This window comes from Mercenaria mercenaria, chromosome 7 (genome assembly GCF_021730395.1).
Source record: "Mercenaria mercenaria strain notata chromosome 7, MADL_Memer_1, whole genome shotgun sequence".
Classification (NCBI taxonomy): domain Eukaryota; kingdom Metazoa; phylum Mollusca; class Bivalvia; order Venerida; family Veneridae; genus Mercenaria; species Mercenaria mercenaria.
In genome coordinates this window covers 73994048-74020165 of record NC_069367.1, presented here as the reverse complement: position 1 = coordinate 74020165, position 26118 = coordinate 73994048, and the positions used below count along the sequence as shown (strand labels likewise).

Below are 26118 nucleotides of genomic sequence, written 5' to 3'. Positions count from 1 at the left end.
ACCTTTAGTGATAGCTCTAGTTTGACCTGGTGACCTAGTTTTTGACCCCACCTGACCCAATATCAAACTCGTCCAAGACTTTATTGAGGGAAACATTCTGACCAAGTTTCATTAAGATTGGGCCCAAATTGTGACCTCTAGAGTGTTAACAAGCTTTTCCTTTGATTTGACCTGGTGACCCAGTTTTTGACCCAACATGACCCAGGTTCAAACCTGACCTAAAGATCATCAAGATTAACATTCTGGCTAAGTTCATGAAGATACAGTCATAAATGTGGCCTCTAAAGTGTTAACAAGCTTTTCCTTTGATTTTACCTAGTGTTTTTGAACTTGACCTATAGAGCCTCAAGATTAATATTCAAACCAAGCTTCATTAAGATATAGTCATAAATGAGGCCTCTACAGTGTTAACTAACTTTTCCTTTGATTTGACCTTGTGACCAAGTTTTTGATCCTACATGACCCAGATTCAAACTGGACCGTGAGATCATCAAGATTATCATTCTGACCAAGTTTTATGAAGATACAGTAATAAATGTGGCCTCTACAGTGTTAACAAGCTTTTCTTTAATTTGACCTGGTGACCTAGTTTTTGACCCCACCTCACCCAATATCAAACGCGTCCAAGACTTTATTGAGGGTAACATTATGACCAAGTTTCATTAAGATTGGGCCCAAATTGTGACCTCTAGAGTGTTAACAAGTCTTTCTTTTGATTTGACCTGGTGACCTAGTTTTTGACCCCAGATGACCAAATGTCGAAATTTTCCAAGACTTTATTGAGGGTTACATTCTAAAGAAGTTTCATTATTGGTCCAAAAATGTGACCTCTAGAGTGTTAACAAGCTTTTCCTTTGATTTGACATGGTGACCTAGTTTTTGACCACAGATGACCCAATATCGAATTTGTCCAAGATTTTATTGAGGGTAACATTCTGACCAAGTTTCATTAAGATTGGCTTAAAATTGTGACCTCTAGAGTGTTAACAGTCAAATTGTTGACGATGATGGACGACTGACGACAGACGACGGACACAGGGCGATCACAAAAGCTCAACTTTGAGTTCAAAGTGCTCAGGTGAGCTAAAAATAAGCTTGCCTAATCAACTCGGCAAGGATCATGAAACAACATGGGCTCACAAGGGGAGAAGTAGTGCAGTGGTTAAGGTGTCAGCTGCTCAATCCTTGGGGGTCATGGGTTCAAGCCCCACTTGGGTCATGACATTCTCCAATATGACACCAGTACTGGTTTTTAGCTCACCTGTCACAAAGTGACAAGGTGAGCTTTTGTGATCGCGCGGTGTCCGTCGTCCGTCGTCCGTCCGTCCGTCCGTGCGTGCGTGCGTCCGTAAACTTTTGCTTGTGACCACTCTAGAGGTCACATTTTTCATGGGATCTTTATGAAAATTGGTCAGAATGTTCACCTTGATGATATCTAGGTCAAGTTCGAAACTGGGTCACGTGCCGTCAAAAACTAGGTCAGTAGGTCTAAAAATAGAAAAACCTTGTGACCTCTCTAGAGGCCATATATTTCACAAGATCTTCATGAAAATTGGTCAGAATGTTCACCTTGATGATATCTAGGTCAAGTTCGAAACTGGGTCACGTGGGGTCAAAAACTAGGTCAGTAGGTCTAAAAATAGAAAAACCTTGTGACCTCTCTAGAGGCCATATTTTTCATGAGATCTTCATGAATATTGGTCAGAATGTTCACCTTGATGATATCTAGGTCAAGTTTGAAACTGGGTCACGTGGGGTCAAAAACTAGGTCAGTAGGTCTAAAAATAGAAAAACCTTGTGACCTCTCTAGAGGCCATATTTCTCAATGGATCTTCATGAAAATTGGTCAGAATGTTCAGCTTGATGATATGTAGGTCAAGTTCGAAACTGGGTCACGTGGGGGTAAGAACTAGGTCAGTAGATCTAAAAATAGAAAAACCTTGTGACCTCTCTAGAGGCCATATTTTTCATGAGATCTTCATGAATATTGGTCAGAATGTTCACCTTGATGATATCTAGGTCAAGTTCGATACTGGGTCATGTGGGATCAAAAACTAGGTCAGTAGGTCTAAAAATAGAAAAACCTTGTGACCTCTCTAGAGGCCATATTTCTCAATGGATCTTCATGAAAATTGGTCAGAATGTTCACCTTGATGATATGTAGGTCAAGTTCGAAACTGGGTCACGTGCGGTCAAAAACTAGGTCAGTAGGTCTAAAAATAGAAAAACCTTGTGACCTCTCTAGAGGCCATATTTTTCAATGGATCTTCATGAAAATTGGTCAGAATGTTTACCTTGATGATATCTAGATCAAGTTCGAAACTGGGTCACGTGGGGTTAAAAACTAGGTCAGTAGATCTAAAAATAGAAAAACCTTGTGACCTCTCTAGAGGCCATATTTTTCATGAGATCTTCATGAATATTGGTCAGAAGGTTCATCTTGATGATATCTAGGTCAGGTTCGAAACTGGGTCACGTGGGGTCAAAAACTAGGTCAGTAGGTCTAAAAATAGAAAAACCTTGTGACCACTCTAGAGGCCATATTTTTCATGAGATCTTCATGAAAATTGGTGAGACTGTTCAGCTTGATGATATCTAGGTCAGGTTCGTAACTGGGTCATGTGCCATCAAAAACTAGGTCAGTAGGTCGAAAAATAGAAAAACCTTGTGACCTTTCTAGAGGCCATATTTTTCACGAGATCTTCATGAAAATTGGTGAGAATGTTCACCTTGATGATATCTAGGTCAAGTTTAAAAGTGGGTCACGTGCCTTCAAAAACTAGGTCATTAGGTCAAATAATAGAAAAACCTTGTGACCTCTCTAGAGGCCATATTTTTCAATGGATCTTCATGAAAATTGGTCAGAATTTTTTATCTTGATGATATCTAGGTCACATGTGCTGAAAAACTAGGTCACTTTGTCAAATAATAGAAATAACGACGTCATACTCAGTTCAACACTGGGTCATGTGGGGATAGGTGAGCGATTCAGGACCATCATGGTCCTCTTGTTTAAGAAAGCGGACTTGAGAATGGTTCAAATAAGCTTGAGGCTTTCATCACAATCAAACTAAACAAGAGGGCCATAATGGCCCTGTATCGCTCACCTGTTATCATTGCACTTAAGGTAGTTCTGCACGTTTGGATCGAAAATTTTTCTACTATGTAGAATTTGATTAAACTGTGATTTTTCGAAACTTTAGAATATACCTAGAAAATTCAGCAAATAAAAAGGATAGTGTCGTGTGCTTGATTTTTTGCTAGACTGATTTGAAAATTTCGGACCTCGCGCAAGTTTTCATAATGGGAGTCTATGGGAAAATAGCAACTTTCATAACATTTTCGCGAACAGAAAATTTTCCACAATGTAGATTTTAATGAAACTTCTCACAGTCGTAAATAAACATGTGGCCTATAAATTAGTAAAATAAAATGTATAGGTCCGTGTGCTTATTTCTGAGATATTTGGCCGTGATTAAAGTGAACCGCCTATTTGAAGCTGATTTTAAGACATTATTTTGAATTATTTAAAGTGTCAGATGTTTTTATATCATATTTTAACTTTAGAAAGATAGAAACTGTTACAATTTGATAAATTTATTCACAGGTTGCCTTTAATTCATAACTGATTTTCATTTTCGTACGCCGAATCCAGGCTTTATTCTACGCCATCACTTCCAGTTTATCAAACGTGCAGAACTACCTTAAGCTTAAGACAAGAAGTTGAAGAAATTCAACCAAAAAGAAAAAAAAAATCTTACAAGGTACAGATATGTCAAAAAGCACCTAAGAATTGGAGGTACAATCCATGTTGTACCACAGAAAAGTGGTCTCGGTTTTTCCCTATGGCCAATAATAAAAAAGTTACTAAATAAGCTATTTATAGTAAGATAAAAGGTAAGTAATTAAAAGAAAAATTATTGTAAGTGAACAAAAGAAGGATCTGCCAAATGAAAACAAGAGCACTGCAATGCAACGCAAATGCAGAGCAATATACACACAAAACAAAGTAATATGACCTTTGACCCCTAAGTGTGACCTTGACCTTGAAGTGAGCCATCCGAAACATGCGCTCTGTTCCGATGAGGTGAACATTTGTGTCAGGTTTCTTTGAAATCCTTCAAGGGGTTCAAGAGTTACAGAGCGGAAGGGAAATTGCTAACCAACAGACAGACAGACAGACAGACGGACACTGAGGCAATAACATAATACGTCCCTTCAGGCGTATAAAAAGGAATCGAGATCTTATTGTGATACAAGTTGTGTGCGAGTTTGGTTAAAATCAAATCATAAATGAAGCTGCTATTGTGCTATTAAGCTGGTTAGTTGAGCCCATGTTGTTTCACCATTGTTTCAGTGCTGATAAGTTGAGCTCACAATTACTGTTTTATGACTGTTGCTGAGCTGATTAGGTGAGCTCATTTTGTTTCATGATTGTTGCTTAGCTGATTAGGTTTGCTCTTGTGGTCTAATTAACCACCTTTCATTATCAGATGCTGCTCAGAACCTTATTGTTCATTTTCTGCACTTCTAAATTTTTAACCATGATAAATCTGGGGCTAAACCACTGGAAAGCCTTGATTATTTGATAAATACATAAGGAGAATTCCAGTCATTTAATAGACTTTGTGTAATTTACTGTAGTCTTACAAAATGACTTGAAAATAGATAGACATAAGTCTAAAGAAATCATTACATAATACTGAGAGGATTGGAGCTAGGTTTGTGTGTCTCTGACAGTAGGAAGACTGACTGTGCATTAATACATCAAATTAGGTCTTTGGAATGGTTTGTAAGTCATCTGGCAAAGACAGATGTATACTGTCTGCATCAAGTTAGAGACAGTTTCATAACACTGATTGTAGATGTTTCTGGATGATATTTGGTTTAAGCTGTAACAAGATATTCAGATAGAGTACAGAGTCATTGTCTGATACTCCGAAACTACCAAAAACAATGGGGTTCCCTCTGGTCTAGCAGGTAGTGAACATGAAGCAAGAAGGTATGATGGTGATGTTTGAAGGTGAATTGGTGAAGTATAAAGGTATGATGGTGAATTGTGAAGGTATAACGGTTAATTGTTTTGTTTGTTAGTTTTGGGTTTAGTGCCCTTTTTCAACAGTGTTTCAGTTAACCTAACCACAGTTCCTGGATTCTGTACCAGTACAAACCTGTTCTCTGCAAGTAACTGCCAACTTCCCACATGAATCAGTGGTGGAGGTCACAGATGATATCAGACACAATGTCTTTTATCAAATCGTCACAGAGAACATATGCCCTGCCCGGGGATCAAACTCATGCTCCGCGATTCGATGAATTGTGAAGGTATGATGGTGAAGTGTGATGGTTTGTTAGGTTTAACGTTTAACAATGGTGAAGTGTGAAGGTACGATGGTGAATACAATGGCAAAGAGAGAAGGTGTAATGGTGATTTTTGTGTGTGTGTGAGTGGGTGGGGGGGACAGTAAAACAGTTCTATTATGCCCCCGGCATCTACTGATGCGGGAGGCATATAGTGATTGTCCTGTCCGTCCGTCCGTTCATTCGTCTGAGCACACGATTGGTACCTTAGGTGGTAGGAGGTGTGGCCTAGGACAATAGAAATCCTTTGTATTCATTCCGTAACCACTTAATTCTTTTGTTCCTTAAGTGGTCAGTCTATTGTTTTCAAACACTGGAATGACCACCTAATACACGAATCGTATGGGAGTGCATTCGTCTGTCCGTCCGTACGAGGTTAACCAAATGGGACTGTTTTGTCTAGCATCAATACCCCTTACTAGAATGACTTGATACTAATGCAGATGTAACCTGTGACCATTCCTCATCTTCAGACATCACCTGACCTCAGTTTGACCTTGACCTCATTTTGGACTTAGGTTGCTTTATATGGGCCATCTCTTGGTTAACCAAATGGGACCGTTTCGTCTAGCGTCAATACTGCTTACAAGAATGATTTGATACTAATACAGATGTATTCTGAGACCATTCCTTATCTTCAAACATCACCTGACCTCAGTTTGACCTTGACCTTGACCTTGTTTTGGACTTAGGTTGCTTTGTATCGACAAGGATGCCACTGGGGGCATCAAGCGTTTATTGAACACAGCTCCTTGTAATACAATAATGACGAGGCAAAGATCATGTATTTCATGGTCATTTTAAAAAACTAACTAGTCAGCAATTTAGTGTCTGCTTTGTAACTCTTGACACCCCTGAAGGATTTCGAAACAACTTGACACAAATGTTCACCACTTTGAGATGATATGCAGAGCACATGTTTCGGATGGCTGGCTTCAAGGTCAAGGTCACACTTAGGGTCAAAGGTCATACCTTGGTGCGTATTGCAGTGCTCTTGTCTACTTACGTTTTTCCGAAATCTTAACAAGTTAGTCACTTTATTATCTTGGATAAGTAGATAAGTGGTGGCAGTTTTGGGGTGGATGTTCACAATTCATGTTACATTATTTATCTTGCTTGGAAAGGTTTTACGAAAATATAACTAGATAACCAGATAAATATCATAGAATAAGTGGTTATAATCTAGATAATTAACACAAAAGTAAGTTAAATAATGTGTGGCAGTAATATACCACCATAGTATTTCCTCCATTATACCTTTGCACTTTGCCATTATACAGTTATATTTGTTTTGTCACCATACCATTGTGCTTCATCATTCTTTCATGTTTCACCATTGTTCCACCACTATTTTACCTTACTATTCTATGAGGGCAACATATCAATGGAAAAATGTGAAAGTGTAGTAGCCAAAATGAGACATTTCCCTCAAACTGTCAACATCATACTATCATACTGATTTACCACCATCATTAGTATACGTTTTCAAATCACCATTGTTGATTCATGTTAAAGGTGTCATACCGTTATGCTATGTGTTGATAGGGAGCACAATGGTGCACTGTCCTGACATGGGAAACTTCTCCACACTGAACAGTAAGAACAACGATGAAAAACTACCTGAAGTTCAGAATCAGTCTTCCAGTATATTTCAGAAATCAAAATAAGACATTTTTAAGGGTCTGAAGCAGAAATGATTTTTTAACTTAGAGGTGGTAAAGTGCAAGTAGAAATTTCAAGGATCTTAAGTTTCTAGCTTAATTGAATAACTCCAGATAAAATGGGCAAGCAGTAAAAAATGTCAAAAAATTCTCAGCAAATTCCTCTCCATCAGTTGAGTACAAGTGATACAGCATTTTTTTTTGTCTTTTACGTTTTGAAACATCAGATTCTGTCAAACTGTGATTGTCTGCATCACATGCTGTCTTCTGTGTATTTTGTCCAACTCTTAGGAACATCAGTTGGAGACAGAACAATTCGAACAACAAGACAAATGGCTAATTAATTCTCCCAGTTTTCTTGAAATTATTCAGAGATTGCTTTAATGCAAAACATATTATGTGAGGAAGATAATTTAAGGTTTGAAAATGGTAAAATTGCTCTGTTACTGAGACTAGAACATCATTTCTACCTTGAAGTTGGTTGTCCAATTGATTTTTGAATGTCAGAATAATATTGCAAGATATTCTTTGTTGCTAGTTTATTGCCCTGCTCTGTCTGGATAGAAATTATTTCACAGATGTGAATACAGATTGCAGTGTGTAAGTTTAAGCAATATACAGAAATGTCAGGCATCATATAGGATGTGTTTATCAGTGTGTCACCTTGCATGCAAAAGTACTTCTACATACAAAAATACACCTACATTTTGTTGATGGGTTGCTTATTTAGAGTCACCTGGCCCTCATTTCTATGGGTTCGAAACCACAGTTAGGATGTAGAACTGATTCATGTAAGAAGGCTAACCAGCTAGCTTACAGATGGTCTGGGCACCCGTGGTTTTTCTCTACCACAGGCTGGAAATTCACTCTTTGACCTGAACTGATACTCAGAACATAAGAAAACTTTCCTTGAGAGGTTATTTGCAAACACTGAGACTGGTTGTGTTTAAGTGTACTTGAGGCATGATGACACTAGGATTAATTTCCTGAAGATATGGCTGTTTGTATTTTCATGGTGCATTATATTTGAGATGATTATATTTTTGCTCATGTTTAAAAACAGAGTGAAAATGCAAATTTAAAACAGTCATGAACTTGAAGAAGCATTTTCTCCACTATAATTACTAAATCTGAAAATTCTTAAAGGGGAAAAAATGAGTGCTAAATCTGAAAATTCTTAAAGGAGAAAAAATGAGTACTAAATCTGGAAATTACTAAAGAGAATGGCAATGTTGTTCAAATGTTCATTCTAACTGTTAGATTATTACATCATTTAAGCAGAAAAAGTGGTTGTAATTGGCTGAAATATGACAAAGTTATGAGCATATTTCAATATTTGATGAAGATGCCAGCCATTTTGTTTCCATGGTAGTGGTATAAAACAAAATTGCAAGATTAACTTATGAACTATATTTCAATAATTCTGAAAAATAATTTCTGTACCTTGGTTGGTGGTTTTCTCATCTTTATGTTTGTCAAATCGTGATATTAAAGTGAGAAGAAAATTATAAAATCTCAGTATGAAAGTTGCGATTGTCTTAATATTCTTTTATTATTTCCTTGTGGAGTGCATACAGACTTACACAGATCATAGCAAACTAATGCATTGATGATAGGACAACTTTCTCACTTACAAAGAAATAGGCAACAAAATGACTTGAGATGTTATTTCCTTGGTCAGATCAGCGCAGTCTGGTCAGGATCCATGCTGTTCGCTTTTAAAGCCTACTGCAATTAGAGAAACTGTGGATGCGCAGGCTGGTCTGGATCCATGCTGGTCGCAAAGCCACTATGTTGGTTTTCCCATGGCATGGCTCATTTAATTCTTTTCCTTATGTCATCCATATTAACAGGCCAGCATGGTGCTCATATAAATGCATTAGAAAAATGTTCAAAATCTTGTCTGACAGCTCTGTTCATCACTCTCAACAGAGACCAAACTAAACATTGCAGAACAGAAACAAAAAATATACACTGTATTAGAAATAATGTGCTCTCAATGAAGAAGTTGTTTTATTTGGCATTTAAAGTTTCTTTTGAGCACAGTCTACTAGAACTGGCTAAAAGATTATAGCAAACTATTTTTTGGTTATACCTTTTTCTAGTCTTTAAGTTATTTAAAAGTGGTCAGTTATTCATTTTAAAGTGTTCCATAATTTCATACTAAAGGTACACCCAGGCCCATTAGTAGACAGAATGTAAATGGAGAATAAATATATATGTTTTCACAAAGTAGATGTAGCAGTTAAACAAGCAGACATAAATATTGAGATAGATTGTACTAACATAAAATCATCATTTGTTCTTGTCCAGATACCTCTAGCATTAACAGATCAAGATCTGAGAGCTCAATTTCATCATTTTACCCACAAAGACCAGAAAGCATTATCAAGCCATTACTCTATTGTCTGGTGCCTTTTAGGTCATAAAATGTGAAGTGGTTTTTTATAGCTTTGAAATGCAGCATTAATGTTGGTTTTTAATTCATCTGCAAATGAAATATGCATTATTTATGTAACAAATAAGTGAATGCTTTTTAGTCCACATTTCTTCTTGTATAGAAACTTGGACAATGTACCAAAAGTAATATATGATACTATTTATGCAGCTCACACCAGTCTTAAAATGCAGTCTTGCCATTGATCAATTTCAAGACTGTTTCGAGAAACAACAAATCAGATTTTGAGTTTTGAGACTTTCACTCCTGTTCCCAATTGACTTCTTGCCTATTACTACTTTGCTTTGGGGGAGACATGTGCATCTTCTAGTTATAATACATGTTTGTACTAGGAATTAGACCTTCAGATATAATTAATGTAGTTAAAATGAAATTATTTGTATTTTCAGCCATGTGGGGTAGATTATGAGTTGAAGACATATGTGGCAGAGAATTTAGAGGAAAAACCTCATAAAAGGTAAGCACATAATATGGTGTTATGGTTCAGAGCTATGGCCTTCTATTAGAAGAATTAGGTTTAGCTGCTCTACTAAGTTTCTATAGGTAAGAGGATATGATGAGAATAGAAACTTGTTCACTGAGAAACTTCACACAGTTGTTCCTTGTGAATGTTCACACGTGTTCACTGAGAAACTTCACACAGTTGTTCCTTGTGAATGTTCACACTTGTTCACTGAGAAACTTCACACAGTTGTTCCTTGTGAATGTTCACACGTGTTCACTGAGAAACTTCACACAGTTGTTCCTTGTGAATGTTCACACGTGTTCACTGAGAAACTTCACACAGTTGTTCCTTGTGAATGTTCACACGTGTTCACTGAGAAACTTCACACAGTTGTTCCTTGTGAATGTTCACACTTGTTTACTGTGAAACTTCACACAGTCGTTCCTTGTGAATGTTCACACGTGTTCACTGAGAAACTTCACACAGTCGTTCCTTGTGAATGTTCACACTTGTTTATTGTGAAATTTCACACAATTGTTCCTTGTGAATGTTCACACTTGTTCATTATGAAACTTTACGCAGTTGTTAACTGTGATATTCACTATAAAACATCACAGAGTTGTTTACTGTGAAACTTAACACACTTGTTTATCGTGAAACTTCACACAGTACCTGTTGTGCACTGTAATGATTTGCACTGTAATGATCTGACATACAATGGACATATTCCAGAGTTCTACTTTGTTTTGTTTACAACTCATTTTACAGTTTTTAGTTATATGTTGGTACATGTAATATAATTTAGCACCATAAGCTTAAGAGCATGTGTTGTAAGAGTATCTAAAAGTGAAATGTGAGAAGTTTGTTTTTTATTTATTAGAAATACAATAACAAAGCATTGCCAATGTGAGGAAAAGTATTTATATTGATCCCAGTCTGCCAATAACTTGTCAGTTTGTAACAATGATGTGTGAGAGGTATATCCCTCAAGGAAACATTCTCTTATTATAAAGATAACACAGCCTGTCTGACTTCCTCTGTCTTACAGCCACTATAGACATTATATTTAAGACAAATTCAGAGGAGTAATCAACTTTTTTTCTCCCAGCTAATGTCACTATTGATATTGTTTGAAATGGAGGTCATTAAGGTGGTCTAATTGACTTGTAAATTTTATTAAAAATAAAACAGTTTTATACAAAATATTGATCATTTCAGTCTGAAAATTGTTTTCATTATCCAAAGCGGAACACATATTGAAAATCAGCAAATTTCATATGATCCCACCGATAGATAAAACATATTTCTATGGAATCTCCAGATGCTAGGGTCCACCAAATTATAGATTGGGGGGAGGGGGGGGGTGAGTGGGTGTATGTGTTGGGGTGGTGGTGAGTGGGTATATGTGTTGGGGTGGTGGTGAGTGGGTATATGTGTTGGGGTGGTGGTGAGTGGGTGTATGTGTTGGGGTGGTGAGTGGGTGTATGTGTTGGGGTGGTGGTGAGTGGGTGTATGTGTTGGGGGGTGGTGAGTGGGTGTATGTGTTGGGGTGGTGGTGAGTGGGTGTATGTGTTGGGGTGGTGGTGAGTGGGTGTATGTGTTGGGGTGGTGGTGAGTGGGTATATGTGTTGGGGTGGTGGTGAGTGGGTATATGTGTTGGGGTGGTGGTGAGTGGGTATATGTGTTGGGGTGGTGGTGAGTGGGTGTATGTGTTGGGGTGGTGGTGAGTGGGTATATGTGTTGGGGTGGTGGTGAGTGGGTGTATGTGTTGGGGTGGTGGTGAGTGGGTGTATGTGTTGGGGTGGTGGTGAGTGGGTGTGTGTGTTGGGGTGGTGGTGAGTGGGTGTGTGTGTTGGGGTGGTGGTGAGTGGGTATATGTGTTGGGGTGGTGAGTGGGTGTATGTGTTGGGGTGGTGGTGAGTGGGTATATGTGTTGGGGTGGTGGTGAGTGGGTGTATGTGTTGGGGTGGTGGTGAGTGGGTATATGTGTTGGGGTGGTGGTGAGTGGGTGTGTGTGTTGGGGTGGTGGTGAGTGGGTGTGTGTGTTGGGGTGGTGAGTGGGTATATGTGTTGGGGCGGTGGTGAGTGGGTATATGTGTTGGGGCGGTGGTGAGTGGGTATATGTGTTGGGGCGGTGGTGAGTGGGTATATGTGTTGGGGTGGTGGTGAGTGGGTGTGTGTGTTGGGGTGGTGAGTGGGTGTGTGTGTTGGGGTGGTGTGAGTGGGTGTATGTGTTGGGGCGTGGTGAGTGGGTGTGTGTGTTGGGTGGTGGTGAGTGGGATATGTGTTTGGGGCGTGGTGAGTGGGTGTGTGTGTTGGGGCGGTGGTGAGTGGGTATAGTGTTGGGCGGTGGTGAGTGGTATATGTGTTGGGGTGGTGGAGAGTGGTGTGTTGTGGGGTGGTGGTGAGTGGGTGTATGTGTTGGGGTGGTGGTGAGTGGGTGTGTGTGTTGGGGTGGTGGTGAGTGGGTGTGTGTGTTGGGGTGGTGGTGAGTGGGTATATGTGTTGGGGTGGTGGGGAGTGGGTGTGTGTGTTGGGGTGGTGGTGAGTGGGTGTATGTGTTGGGGCGGTGGTGATTGGGTGTATGTGTTGGGGTGGTGGTGAGTGGGTGTGTGTGTTGGGGTGGTGGTGAGTGGGTGTATGTGTTGGGGTGGTGGTGAGTGGGTGTATGTGTTGGGGTGGTGGTGAGTGGGTGTATGTGTTGGGGTGGTGGTGAGTGGGTGTATGTGTTGGGGTGGTGGTGAGTGGGTGTGTGTGTTGGGGTGGTGGTGAGTGGGTGTATGTGTTGGGGTGGTGGTGAGTGGGTGTGTGTGTGGGTGGTGGAGGGGTATATGTTTGGGGGGTGGTGATGGTTGTTTTTTTGGGGTGGTGGGAGGGGGTCGTTTGGGGGGTGGTGGGTGTTGTGTTGGGGGTGGTGAGGGGGTAATTTTGGGGGGGTGGTGGTGAGTGGGTCTGTGTGTTGGGGGGTGGTGATGGGTCTTGTGTGGGGGGGTGGTGATGGGATATGTGTTGGGTGTGGGAGTGGGTCTGTGTTTTGGGGTGGTGGTGGGTGTATGTGTTGGGGGGGGTGAGGGGTAATGTTTTGGGGGTGGTGGTGAGTGGGTTTTGGTTTTGGGGGTGGTGGTGAGTGGTTAGTTGGGGTGGTGGTGAGTGAGTATATGGTTGGGGGGGTGGGGTGGGTGTGGGTTTGGGTGGGGTGATGGGTAATGGTTGGGGTGGGGGGTGGGTGTATGTTTTGGGGGTGGTGGTGAGTGGGGGGTGTGTTTTGGGGTGTGGGGGGTGTGTGTTTTGGGGGTGGGAGGGGTATATTTTGGGGGGTGGGGGTAGGGGGTGTGTTGTTGGGGGGGTGGTGGGTATATGTTTGGGGTGGGGGTGAGGGGGTGTTGTGTTGGGTGGTGGTGATGGGTGTATGTTTTGGGGGTGGGGGTGAGGGGTGTATTTTGGGGTGGGGGTGGGGTGAGGGTTTTGGGGTGGTGAGTGGGTGTGGGGTTTTTGGGTGGTGAGGGGTGTTTTGGGTTGGGGGGGTGGTGAGGGTTGTGTTTGGGGGTGGGTGATGGGGTATGGTTGGGGTGGTAGTGGGTGTGTGTGTTGGGGTGGGAGTGGGTGTATTGGGGTGGGGATGGGTTATGTTGGGGTGGTTGAGTGGGGGGGTTTTTGGGGGGTGGTGGTATATGTTTTGGGGTGGTGGTGGTGGGATATTTTGGGGGTGGTGGTGAGGGGTGTATTGTTGGGGTTGTGAGGGGGGTGTGTTTTTGGGGTGGTGGGGAGTGGTGTGTGTGTTGGGGTGGTGGTAGTGGGTGTGGTGTTGGGTGGTGGTAGTGGGTGTAGTTTTGGGGTGGTGGTGGTGGGTGTAGTTTGGGGGGGGGTGAGGGGGAATGTTTTGGGGGTGGGTGAGTGGTAGGTTTTGGGGGTGGTGGTGAGTGGGTTGTGTGTTGGGTGGGTGATGGTAAGGGGGGGGGTGATGGGTATATTTTTGGGTGGTGTGGGGGGTTTATGGGGGGTGGGGGAGGGGGTGTGTGTTTGGGGGGTGTGAGTGGGTAATGTTGGGGGGGTGATGGGTTAGGTGGGGGGGGTGGGGGGTGTGTGTGTTGGGGGGGTTGAGGGGTTATGTTTGGGGGGGTGGGAGGGGGTTAAGGTTGGGGGGGTGGGAGGGGGTTTGTTTGGGGGTGGGGGTGAGGGGGTAGTGGTTGGGGGGGGTGAGTGGGGTGGGTGGGGCGGTGTTAGGGGTTATGTTTTGGGGGTGGTGGGAGTGGTGTATGTGGGGGGTGGGGGGTGAGGGGGATAGTTTGGGGGGGTTGGGGGGGTTAAAAAACCCCTTTTTGAAATTTAAAATAACTTTTTTTAAAGGGGGTCTAAAAAATGTTTGGGAAAAAAAGAAACAAAACACATAAAAGCTTTTCATTTAGTCAACAACATCGTTCAGTAAGGGATAAATAGGGGCAGGGTGTTGCACTCTCAATTCCCCTCTGAACAAACAGTCAACCTATGTCTGCATTTTTTTGCTTGGTTTCAGCAACTGCTGGAGGAGTATTTATTATTTTCTCTTGGCCCGAAGTTTCTTTTGCACAAAACTAGTTTTTTGCTTTTGTGATTTTATTACTTACACAAAAAAAAAAAAAATACCGCTTTTACTTACATCAAAATTTTTGTTTTTTTATTTCATTTTTATACTTTTAAATGAGAAAAAACAGAAAAACATCATGCGTTAAGTTTGAATTAAGAACTTTGTAAAATTGTTTCAATCCCTTTATGACAGCTATTTTTAATGGCATTCGGCAAAAAAAAATTCCTAACCACTCAAGGGGCAGCATTTTCATTTTCCACATCCCAAACTGTTCTCCCGATGTGTTCAGTGTCTGTGGGAAATTGAAAAAAAATTTTTTTTTTAGTTGACAGATGAGAAATCGACTTTCATTGCTGTTGGGGGTTTGGATGGTTTATTGATCCCAAATTTTCTAAATTGCAGCTTGCAACAAAAATTTAAGAAAAAATATTCCATGGGCAACATTTTCTTTATCTCTTTATAATCCTTTAAACCATTATTAAGAAATTGTGAAAAGTAATTAAACCTTGTTCACCCCAGGGACAAATAGATAAAATTTTTTGGAAAGGAGTTGTAAAAAGTTGACAGAAAAAAAAAAAAGTTTCCCGGAAGTGGGCAGCGTGACAGTCACAATATCTTCCCTTATGGGATTCCAGTTGGGTTTTTATTTAAAAAAAAAAATTGTGCATAAAATTACTCATGAGTACTGTTATAGCACAGAAATTGCTTGTTGTTATTATTAGTTCATTGTCTAAAAACACTATTTTTTCTGTCTTTGCTAGCTGTTTAAGTTTTGCCATTTCACTTGCCCCAGATCTGATTGCTCATTCCTTGCCAGGGTCAAGTTCTATGATATGATAATGTCATATTGATGGATTGATGAAAGTGTTTGTTTGTCCAGGATTGTCTGAGAACTTCAACAAACAAAGAAAGAAGAATTTGTCTTTTAATCACTCAATAGAGGCATCTTTGTCTTAAACTCGCAGCTTTAAATCCTACTTTCATTTTAAGCATCAGGTTAAACACACAAAATTGGAAACATCTCCAAAGGTACATCCGGCAAACTACTTCAGTGCTTCCTTCAAAGCTGCAGGTTGTAATGATAGCCGTTCTTTTGTAAATGCTATGTTATTAAGCTTAAATTTATTGTAATGGAATGCAACATTATTTTCTGTCTGCAGGAATTCCGTCCGTCTGGCAATCAGAAAGTTGACGTATGCTCCAGAGGAACCAGCGCCCCAGCCAAGTGCAGAAACTTCAAAAGATTTCATGATGAGCCCTGGAAATATAAAACTTGAAGCATCACTTGACAAAGAGGTTAGCTTTATTATTTAATGATGGTGTTACATTTCAGTGACATAGATGAAGCTGATTGGGTTCAAACTTCCTCACTGGTTTTTAGCTCAACTTAGAAAAAGTAGAGCTATTGCACTCGCCCTGCCGTCACCATCGGCGTCACCATTGGTTAAAGTTTTTAATAAAGTCAAATATCTCTGTTACTATCAAAGCTTTTGACTTGAAACTTAAAAGAGTTATTTACTATCAAAGTCTGCACCAGGAGAAACAATCTCTATAACTCTGAATTCAATTTTGACAGAGTTATGCTCCTTTTTAACTTAGAATTTTTTGGATAAAGTTTTATATAATGTCCAATATATCTGTTACGTTCAAAGCTATTGACTTGAAACTTAAAATAGTTACTAACTATCAAAGGCTACACCAGAAAAAACAATCCCCATAACTCTGTTTGAATTTTACATAGTTATGCCCCTGTTACTGGCAAAGCTCTAATTCAGAGTCAAGCACTGAGAAAAGTCGCGCCAGTCTTATAGACAGCTCATGTTTTTCTCTGAATCAATTAAAAATTTAAAGACAACACAAAAATGACCTCAGAAGCATGTCCTGGTCAAAATATATAAATTCTCCTCCAGAGAACTTTGTTTAACCTTCCATGTGATTTTTACATTTCACTTATTAAAAGCTGGTGACCTTGTGACCCCCTCTACAGAAGATTTTCATGTTGTTTTAGGCTAAAACTAAGTGGTGGATAAAACAAATCAATTATTGGGTTTGTTAGTGATCCTCCAACGGAAACATTTGGGGTCAGTATGATAAATATGGAGACTTGGTCAACTCCTTACCCCACATTTAGCATACTGACCCAACATCCTATTGTTCAGACTAGTTTTGTCATATAGTGCAGTGTTATTTGTTCCAGGCACAGAAAACTCCATAATATAACAGAAAATCTATACAGATACAAGTGAATACCTCTTTAATGTCAGCTTTGCTTTTACTCAAAATCAGTAGTCTGGATCAGTGTTAGTTGATTGATGTAGTCAGAAAATGCCTGCATTTGTTACAGATGTGCAAGCATTATCTGTTTGAGATAATGCATGTTTGTCACAATTTGGGGAATTTGGTTGAACATTAAATCAGATTAAAGCATGAGATCCACACCACATTAAGATTAAAATAAAGACTACTACAGCCTGTAAGATCCCTCTCAACATAAACTGAAGCTGACGTTCCACTGAGGAGATCCTCATCATAGTAAGGTTGAAATGGGGACGATTCTTCAGTTTTAGGACTCACCACAATAAGGTTGAAACGGGGATGATTCTTTAGCTTTAGGACTTAACACAATAAGGTTGAAATAGGAGACTATTCTTAGCTTTAAGACTCACCACAATAAGATTGAAACGGGAGACTATTCTTAGCTTTAAGACTCACCACAATAAGGTTGAAATGGGAGACTATTCTTAGCTTTAAGACTCACCACAATAAGGTTGAAACGGGAGACTATTCTTAGCTTTAAGACTCACCACAATAAGGTTGAAATGGGAGACTATTCTTAGCTTTAAGACTCACCACAATAAGGTTGAAACGGGAGACTATTCTTAGCTTTAAGACTCACCACAATAAGGTTGAAATGGGAGACTATTCTTAGCTTTAAGACTCACCACAAAAAGGTTGAAACGGGAGACTATTCTTAACTTTAAGACTCACCACAATAAGGTTGAAATGGGATGGGAGACTATTTTTAGCTTTAAGACTCACCACAATAAGGTTGAAATGTTAGACTATTCTTAGCTTTAAGACTCACCACAAAAAGGTTGAAACGGGAGACTATTCTTAACTTTAAGACTCACCACAATAAGGTTGAAATGGGATGGGAGACTATTTTTAGCTTTAAGACTCACCACAATAAGGTTGAAATGTTAGACTATTCTTAGCTTTAAGACTCACCACAATAAGGTTGAAATGGGAGACTATTCTTAGCTTTAAGACTCAACACAATAAGATTGAAATGGGGACTATTCTTAGCTTTAAGACTCAACACAATAAGATTGAAATGGGGACTGTTCTTAGCTTAAAGACTCACCACAATAAGGTTGAAATGGGAGACTATTCTTAGCTTTAAGACTCACCACAATAAGGTTGAAATGGGAGACTATTCTTAGCTTTAAGACTCACCACAATAAGGTTGAAATGGGAGACTATTCTTAGCTTTAAGACTCACCACAATAAGTTTAAATGGTGATGATTCTTGAGCTTTAAGACTCACCACAATAAGGTTGAAATTGGGGACTGTTCTTAGCTTTAAGACTCACCACAATAAGGTTGAAATGGGAGATTATTTTTAGCTTTAAAACTCACCACAATAAGGTTGAAATGGGAGACCATTCTTAGCTTTAAAACTCACCACAATAAGGTTTAAACGGGGATGATTCTTCAGCTTTAGGACCCAACACAGTAAGGTTGAAAAGGTTGAATATTCTTAGCTTTAAGGGTCATCACAATTAGGTTGAAATGGGAGACCATTCTTAGCTTTAAAATGCACCAAAATAAGGTTTAAACAGGGATGATTCTTCAGCTTTAGGACCCAACACAATAAGGTTGAAATGGGAGACTATTCTTAGCTTTAAAACTCACCACAATCAGGTTGAAATGAGAGACTATTCTTAGCTTTAAGACTCACCACAGTAAGGTTGAAATTGTGACTATTCTTAGCTTTAAGACTCACCACAATAAGGTTGAAATGGGAGACTATTCTTAGCTTTAAAACTCACCACAATAAGTTGAAAATGGGAGACTATTTTTAGCTTTAAGGCTTATCACAAAAAGGTTTAAATGGGAGACTATTCTTAGCTTTAAAACTCACCACAATAATGTTTAAATGGGGATGGTTCTTCAGCTTTAGGACCCAACACAGTGAGGTTGAAATGGGAGACCATTCTTAGCTTTAAAACTCACCACAATAAGGTTAAAATGGGAGACCATTCTTAGCTTTAAAACGCAGCACAATAAGGTTTAAACAGGGATGATTCTTCAGCTTTACGACCCAACACAATAAGGTTGAAATGGGAGACTATTCTTAGCTTTAAAACTCACCACAATAAGGTTGAAAGGGAGAAAATTCTAAGCTTTAAGACTCACTACAATAAGGTTAAAATGGGAGACTATTTTAGCTTTAAGGGTCATCACAATAAGGTTGAAATGGGGGACTATTCTTAGCTTTAAGACTCAACACAATAAGGTTGAAATTGGGGACTGTTCTTAGCTTAAAGACTCACCACAATAAGGTTGAAATGGGAGACTATTCTTAGCTTAAAGACTCACCACAATAAGGTTGAAATGGGAGACTATTCTTAGCTTTAAGACTCACCACAATAAGGTTGAAATGAGAGACTATTCTTAGCTTTAAGACTCACCACAGTAAGGTTGAAATTGTGACTATTCTTAGCTTTAAGACTCACCACAATAAGGTTGAAATGGGAGACTATTCTTAGCTTTAAAACTCACCACAATAAGTTGAAAATGGGAGACTATTTTTAGCTTTAAGGCTTATCACAAAAAGGTTTAAATGGGAGACTATTCTTAGCTTTAAAACTCACCACAATAATGTTTAAATGGGGATGGTTCTTCAGCTTTAGGACCCAACACAGTGAGGTTGAAATGGGAGACCATTCTTAGCTTTAAAACTCACCACAATAAGGTTAAAATGGGAGACCATTCTTAGCTTTAAAACGCAGCACAATAAGGTTTAAACAGGGATGATTCTTCAGCTTTACGACCCAACACAATAAGGTTGAAATGGGAGACTATTCTTAGCTTTAAAACTCACCACAATAAGGTTGAAAGGGAGAAAATTCTAAGCTTTAAGACTCACTACAATAAGGTTAAAATGGGAGACTATTTTTAGCTTTAAGGGTCATCACAATAAGGTTGAAATGGGGGACTATTCTTAGCTTTAAGACTCAACACAATAAGGTTGAAATTGGGGACTATTCTTAGCTTTAAGACTCACCACAATAAGGTTGAAATTGGGGACTATTCTTAGCTTTAAGACTCACCACTAAGGCTGAAATGGTAGACTATTCTTAACTTTCAGACGCACCACAATAAGGTTGAAATGGGAGACTATTCTTAACTTTAAGACTCACCACAATAAGGTTGAAATGGGAGACTGTTCTTAACTTTAAGACTCACCACAATAAGGTTGAAATGGAAGACTATTCTTAACTTTAAGACTCACCACAATAAGGTTGAAATGGGAGACTATTCTTAACTTTAAGACTCACCACAATAAGGTTGAAATGGGAGACTATTCTTAACTTTAAGACTCACCTCAATAAGTTTGAAATGGGTGACTATTCCTAGCTTTAAGACTCACCACAATTAGGTTGAAATGGGAGACTATTCTTAGCTTTAAGACTCACCACAATAAGGTTGAAATGGGAGACTATTCTTAGCTTTAAGACTCACCACAATAAGGTTGAAATGGGAGACTATTCTTTGCTTTAAGACTCACCACAATAAGGTTGAAATGGGAGACTATTCTTAGCTTTAGGACTCACCACAATAAGGTTGGAATGGGGACTATCATTAACTTTAAGACTCACCACAATAAGGTTGAAATGTTAGACTATTCTTAGCTTTAAGACTCACCACAATAAGGTTGAAATGGGAGACTATTCTTAGCTTTAAGACTCACCTCAATAAGTTTGAAATGGGTGACTATTCTTAGCTTTAAGACTCACCACAATAAGGTTGAAATGGGAGACCATTCTTAGCTTTAAGACTCACCACAATCGGGTTTAAACGGGGATGATTTTTCAGCTTTAGCACCCAACACAGTAAGGTTGAAATGGGAGACTATTCTTAGCTTTAAACCTCACCACAATCAGGTTTAAATGGGGGACAATTCTTAGCTTTAAGACTCACTACAATAAGGTTAAAATGGGAGACTATTTTTAGCTTTAAACCTCACCACAATCAGGTTTAAATGGGGGACAATTCTTAGCTTTAAGACTCACTACAATAAGGTTAAAATGGGAGACTATTCTTAGCTTTAAACCTCACCACAATCAGGTTTAAATGGGGGACAATTCTTAGCTTTAAGACTCACCACAATAAGGTTGAAATGGGAGACTATTCTTAGCTTTAAGACTCACCACAATAAGGTTGAAATGGGAGACTATCCTTAGCTTTAAGACTCACCACAATAAGGTTGAAATTGGGGACTATTCTTAGCTTTAAGACTCACCACTAAGGCTGAAATGGTAGACTATTCTTAGCTTTAAGACTCACCACAATAAGGTTGAAATGGGAGACTATTCTTAGCTTTAAGACTCACCACAATAAGGTTGAAATGGGAGACTATCCTTAGCTTTAAGACTCACCACAATAAGGTTTAAATGGGAGACTATCCTTAGCTTTAAGACTCACCACAATAAGGTTGAAATGGGAGACTATTCTTAGCTTTAAGACTCACCACAATAAGGTTGAAATGGGAGACTATTCTTAGCTTTAAGACTCACCACAATAAGGTTGAAATGGGAGACTGTTCTTAGCTTTAAGACTCACCACAATAAGGTTGAAATGGGAGACTGTTCTTAGCTTTAAGACTCACCACAATAAGGTTGAAATGGGAGACCATTCTTAGCTTTAAAACTCACCACAATATGGTTGAAATGGGAGACTATTCTTCAGCTTTAGGACTTACCACAATAAGGTTGAAAGGGGAGACTTTTCTTAACTTGAAGACTCGCCACAATTAGGTTGAAATGGGAGACTATTCTTAGCTTTAAGACTCACCACAATAAGGTTGAAATGGGAGACTATTCTTAACTTTAAGACTCACCACAATAAGGTTGAAATTGGAGACCATTCTTAGCTTTAAGACTCACCACAATAAGTTTAAATGGTGATGATTCTTGAGCTTTAAGACTCACCACAATAAGGTTGAAATTGGGGACTATTCTTAGCTTTAAGACTCACCACAATAAGGTTGAAATGGGAGATTATTTTTAGCTTTAAAACTCACCACAATAAGGTTGAAATGGGAGACCATTCTTAGCTTTAAAACTCACCACAATAAGGTTTAAACGGGGATGATTCTTCAGCTTTAGGACCCAACACAGTAAGGTTGAAAAGGGTGAATATTCTTAGCTTTAAGGGTCATTACAATAAGGTTGAAATGGGAGACCATTCTTAGCTTTGAAATGCACCAAAATAAGGCTTAAACAGGGATGGTTCTTCAGCTTTAAGACTCACCACAATAAGGTTGAAATGAGAGACTATTCTTAGCTATAAGACTCACCACAGTAAGGTTGAAATTGTGACTATTCTTAGCTTTAAGACTCACCACAATAAGGTTGAAATGGGAGACTATTTTTAGCTATAAGACTCACCACAGTAAGGTTGAAACTGTGACTATTCTTAGCTTTAAAACTCACCACAATAAGGTGAAAATGGGAGACTATTTTTAGCTTTAAGGCTCATCACAATAAGGTTTAAATGGGAGACTATTCTTAGCTTTAAAACTCACCACAATAATGTTTAAATGGGGATGGTTCTTCAGCTTTAGGACCCAACACAGTGAGGTTGAAATGGGAGACCATTCTTAGCTTCAAAACTCACCACAATAAGGTTAAAATGGGAGACCATTCTTAGCTTTAAAACGCAGCACAATAAGGTTTAAACAGGGATGATTCTTCAGCTTTACGACCCAACACAATAAGGTTGAAATGGGAGACTATTCTTAGGTTTAAAACTCACCACAATAAGGTTGAAAGGGAGACAATTCTAAGCTTTAAGACTCACTACAATAAGGTTAAAATGGGAGGCTATTTTAAGCTTTAAGGGTCATCACAATAAGGTTGAAATGGGGGATTATTCTTAACTTTAAGACTCATCACAATAAGGTTGAAATTTGGGACTATTCTTAGCTTTAAGACTCACCACAATAAGGTTGAAATTGGGGACTATTCTTAGCTTTAAGACTCACCACTAAGGCTGAAATGGGAGACTATTCTTAACTTTCAGACGCACCACAATAAGGTTGAAATGGGAGACTATTCTTAACTTTTAGACTCACCACAATAAGGTTGGAATAGGAGACTATTCTTAGCTTTAAGACTCACCACAATAAGGTTGAAATGGGAGACTATTCTTAGCTTTAAGACTCACCACAATAAGGTTGAAATGGGAGACTATTCTTAGCTTTAAGACTCACCACAATAATGTTGAAATGCGAGACTATTCTTAACTTTAAGACTCACCACAATAAGGTTGAAATGGGAGACTATTCTTAGCTTTAAGACTCACCACAATAAGGTTGAAATGGGAGACTATTCTTAGCTTTAAGACTCACCACAATAAGGTTGAAATGGGAGACTATTCCTAACTTTAAGACTCACCTCAATAAGTTTGAAATGGGCAACTACTCCTAACTTTAAGACTCACCTCAATAAGTTTGAAATGGGCAACTATTCCTAGCTTTAAGACTCACCACAATAAGGTTGAAATGGGAGACTATTCCTAGCTTTAAGACTCACCACAATAAGGTTGAAATGGGAGACTATTCCTAGCTTTAAGACTCACCACAATAAGGTTGAAATGGGAGACTATTCTTAGCTTTCAGACTCACCACAATAAGGTTGGAATGGGGACTCTCCTTAGCTTTAAGACTCACCACAATAAGGTTGAAATGGGAGACTATTCTTAGCTTTCGGACTCGCCACAATAAGGTTGGAATGGGGACTATCATTAGCTTTAAGAATCGTCACAATAAGGTTGAAATGTGAGACTAGCTTTAGACTCACCACATAAGATTGAAATGGGAGACTATTCTTAACTTTAAGACTCACCACAGTAAGGTTGAAATGGGAGACTATTCTTAGCTTTAAGACTCACCACATAAGATTGAAATGGTGATGATTCTTCAGCTTTAAGACTCAACGCAATAAGGTTGTAATGGGGAACTATTCTTAGCTTTAAGAGGCCAATTTTTGTCGAGCCCGCGTGCGGAAGCGAAGACGGCTGTGTATGTGCGTGTATACGTCCAGATTTGTTTGTCCGGACCATAACTTTTGACATGCCTAGAGCAATCTTGTTTATATTTGGCATGAATGTTAACCTCATTGAGACAGAGTGTCATGCGCAAACTCCAGGTTCCTATCTCAAAGGTCAAGGTCACAGTTGGAGGTCAAAGGTCCTGTCAGATCTTGTCCGGTCCATAACTTTGACATGTATTGAGAAATCTTGTTTATATTTAGCATAAATGTTAAACTCAATGAGACAGAGTGTCATGCACAAACCCCAGGTTCCTATCTCAAAGGTCAAGGTCACAGTTGCAGTGTTTTCCCTTGACTTTTGAAAATGAGGATCATTGTGACCCCCAATGTTTCACATCTGGGAGTCATTTCCAAATTTTGGGGGGTCATACAGATATACTTATAGTACTTTGAATAAAACTTTGTTTTACTTATACTAGTGATTATACAGATTGAAGTGTTTCCTCATATTTGTCACTGAACAAATGCTGAATAAAATGATAAAATTAGCTGATGTTTGACTTTTTACTTATATATGTGCTAAAATAGGTTTTAGTATTATTTACCAGGCAGTGTTATAGTAGAAACAGGTGACTTGAACCGCTGGGTCCTACTGTACTTGCTGCCGACAACGTCATAAACATCGTCAGCTTGCTTTGCTTTAGAGCCATTTTTGTTTCTAGTAAACAGCAGACTGGTACTACTGATACTAGTAGCGAGTAGCGATAACAACTGTTACAAAGTGTTAATCAGTCAAAGTATCAGACAAGGTATTAAATTTGTGAAATGTGAATCGACCCAAATATAGAAAATTGGTGACGCAGTCTGCATATAATTATGAAACTGAAGTAAATTTTCAGAAAATCGCTCTTTGAACATGTTGTAAACAAAATTGGCTTGATTTAGATTTGCAAGAAATTGCGTCCATAGTGACGCACAGAATTTATTTTTACGGGTCATTTCTCAGAAAAGTGCGACTATGATGCAGGATTTGTGCGTCAGGGAAAACCCTGCAGTTGGAGGTAAAAGGTCATGTCAGATATTGTCTGGCCCATAACTTTGACGTGCATTGAGGAATCTTGTTTATATTTGGCATGAATGTTTAACTAAATGAGACGGAGTGTCATGTGCAAATCCCAGGTTTCTGTCTCAAAGGTCAAGGTTACAGTTAGGAGTCAAAGGGTGGGCACATGTTGCCCATGGGCATCTTGTTTAGCTTTGGGACTGATCATAATAAGGTTGAAATGGAGGCTGATTCTTTAGCTTTAGGACTAATCATTATCAGGTTGAAATGGACGCTGGTTCCTTATGTAGCTTATGTGGTCACTGGGCTTAGTTTTATTAGCTCACCTGTCACAAAGTGACAAGGTGAGCTTTTGTGATCGCGCGGCGTCCGTCGTCCGTCCGTCCGTCCGTCCGTCCGTGCGTGCGAGCGTGCGTGCGTAAACTTTTGCTTGTGACCACTCTAGAGGTCACATTTTTCATGGGATCTTTATGAAAGTTGGTCAGAATGTTCACCTTGATGATATCTAGGGCAAGTTCGAAACTGGGTCACGTGCCATCAAAAACTGGGTCAGTAGGTCTAAAAATAGAAAAACCTTGTGACCTCTCTAGAGGCCATATATTTCACAAGATCTTCATGAAAATTGGTCAGAATGTTCACCTTGATGATATCTAGGTCAAGTTCGAAACTGGGTCACGTGGGGTCAAAAACTAGGTCAGTAGGTCTAAAAATAGAAAAACCTTGTGACCTCTCTAGAGGCCATATTTTTCATGAGATCTTCATGAATATTGGTCAGAATGTTCACCTTGATGATATCTAGGTCAAGTTCGAAACTGGGTCACGTGGGGTCAAAAACTAGGTCATTAGGTTTAAAAATAGAAAAACTATTTGACCTCTCTAGAGGCCATATTTCTCAATGGATCTTCATGAAAATTAATCAGAATGTTCACCTTGATGATATCTAGGTCAAGTTCGAAACTGGGTCACGTGGGGGTAAAAACTAGGTCAGTAGATCTAAAAATAGAAAAACCTTGTGACCTATCTAGAGGCCATATTTTTCATGAGATCTTTATGAATATTGGTCAGAATGTTCACCTTGATGATATCCAGTTCAAATTCGATACTGGGTCATGTTGGATCAAAAACTAGGTCAGTAGGTCTAAAAATAGAAAAAACCTTGTGACCTCTCTAGAGGCCATATTTCTCAATGGATCTTCATGAAAATTGGTCAGAATGTTCACCTTGATGATATCTAGGTCAAGTTCGAAACTGGGTCACGTGGGGTCAAAAACTAGGTCAGTAGGTC

At 39.3% G+C, this 26118-nt stretch overlaps 1 protein-coding gene across 2 annotated transcripts in view; it reads left to right on the top strand.

Annotated features, from left to right (window-relative positions):
- The window catches only part of LOC123553918 (beta-arrestin-1-like), a 171583-nt gene that overhangs the window by 110141 nt on the left and 35324 nt on the right, over positions 1-26118 (top strand). For both annotated transcript variants that reach the window (XM_045343665.2, XM_045343664.2), the window contains exons 5-6: positions 9870-9937; positions 15650-15785. In XM_045343665.2, coding sequence (XP_045199600.1) covers positions 9870-9937; positions 15650-15785 — 204 coding nt within the window. The remainder of the gene's footprint in view (positions 1-9869; positions 9938-15649; positions 15786-26118) is intronic.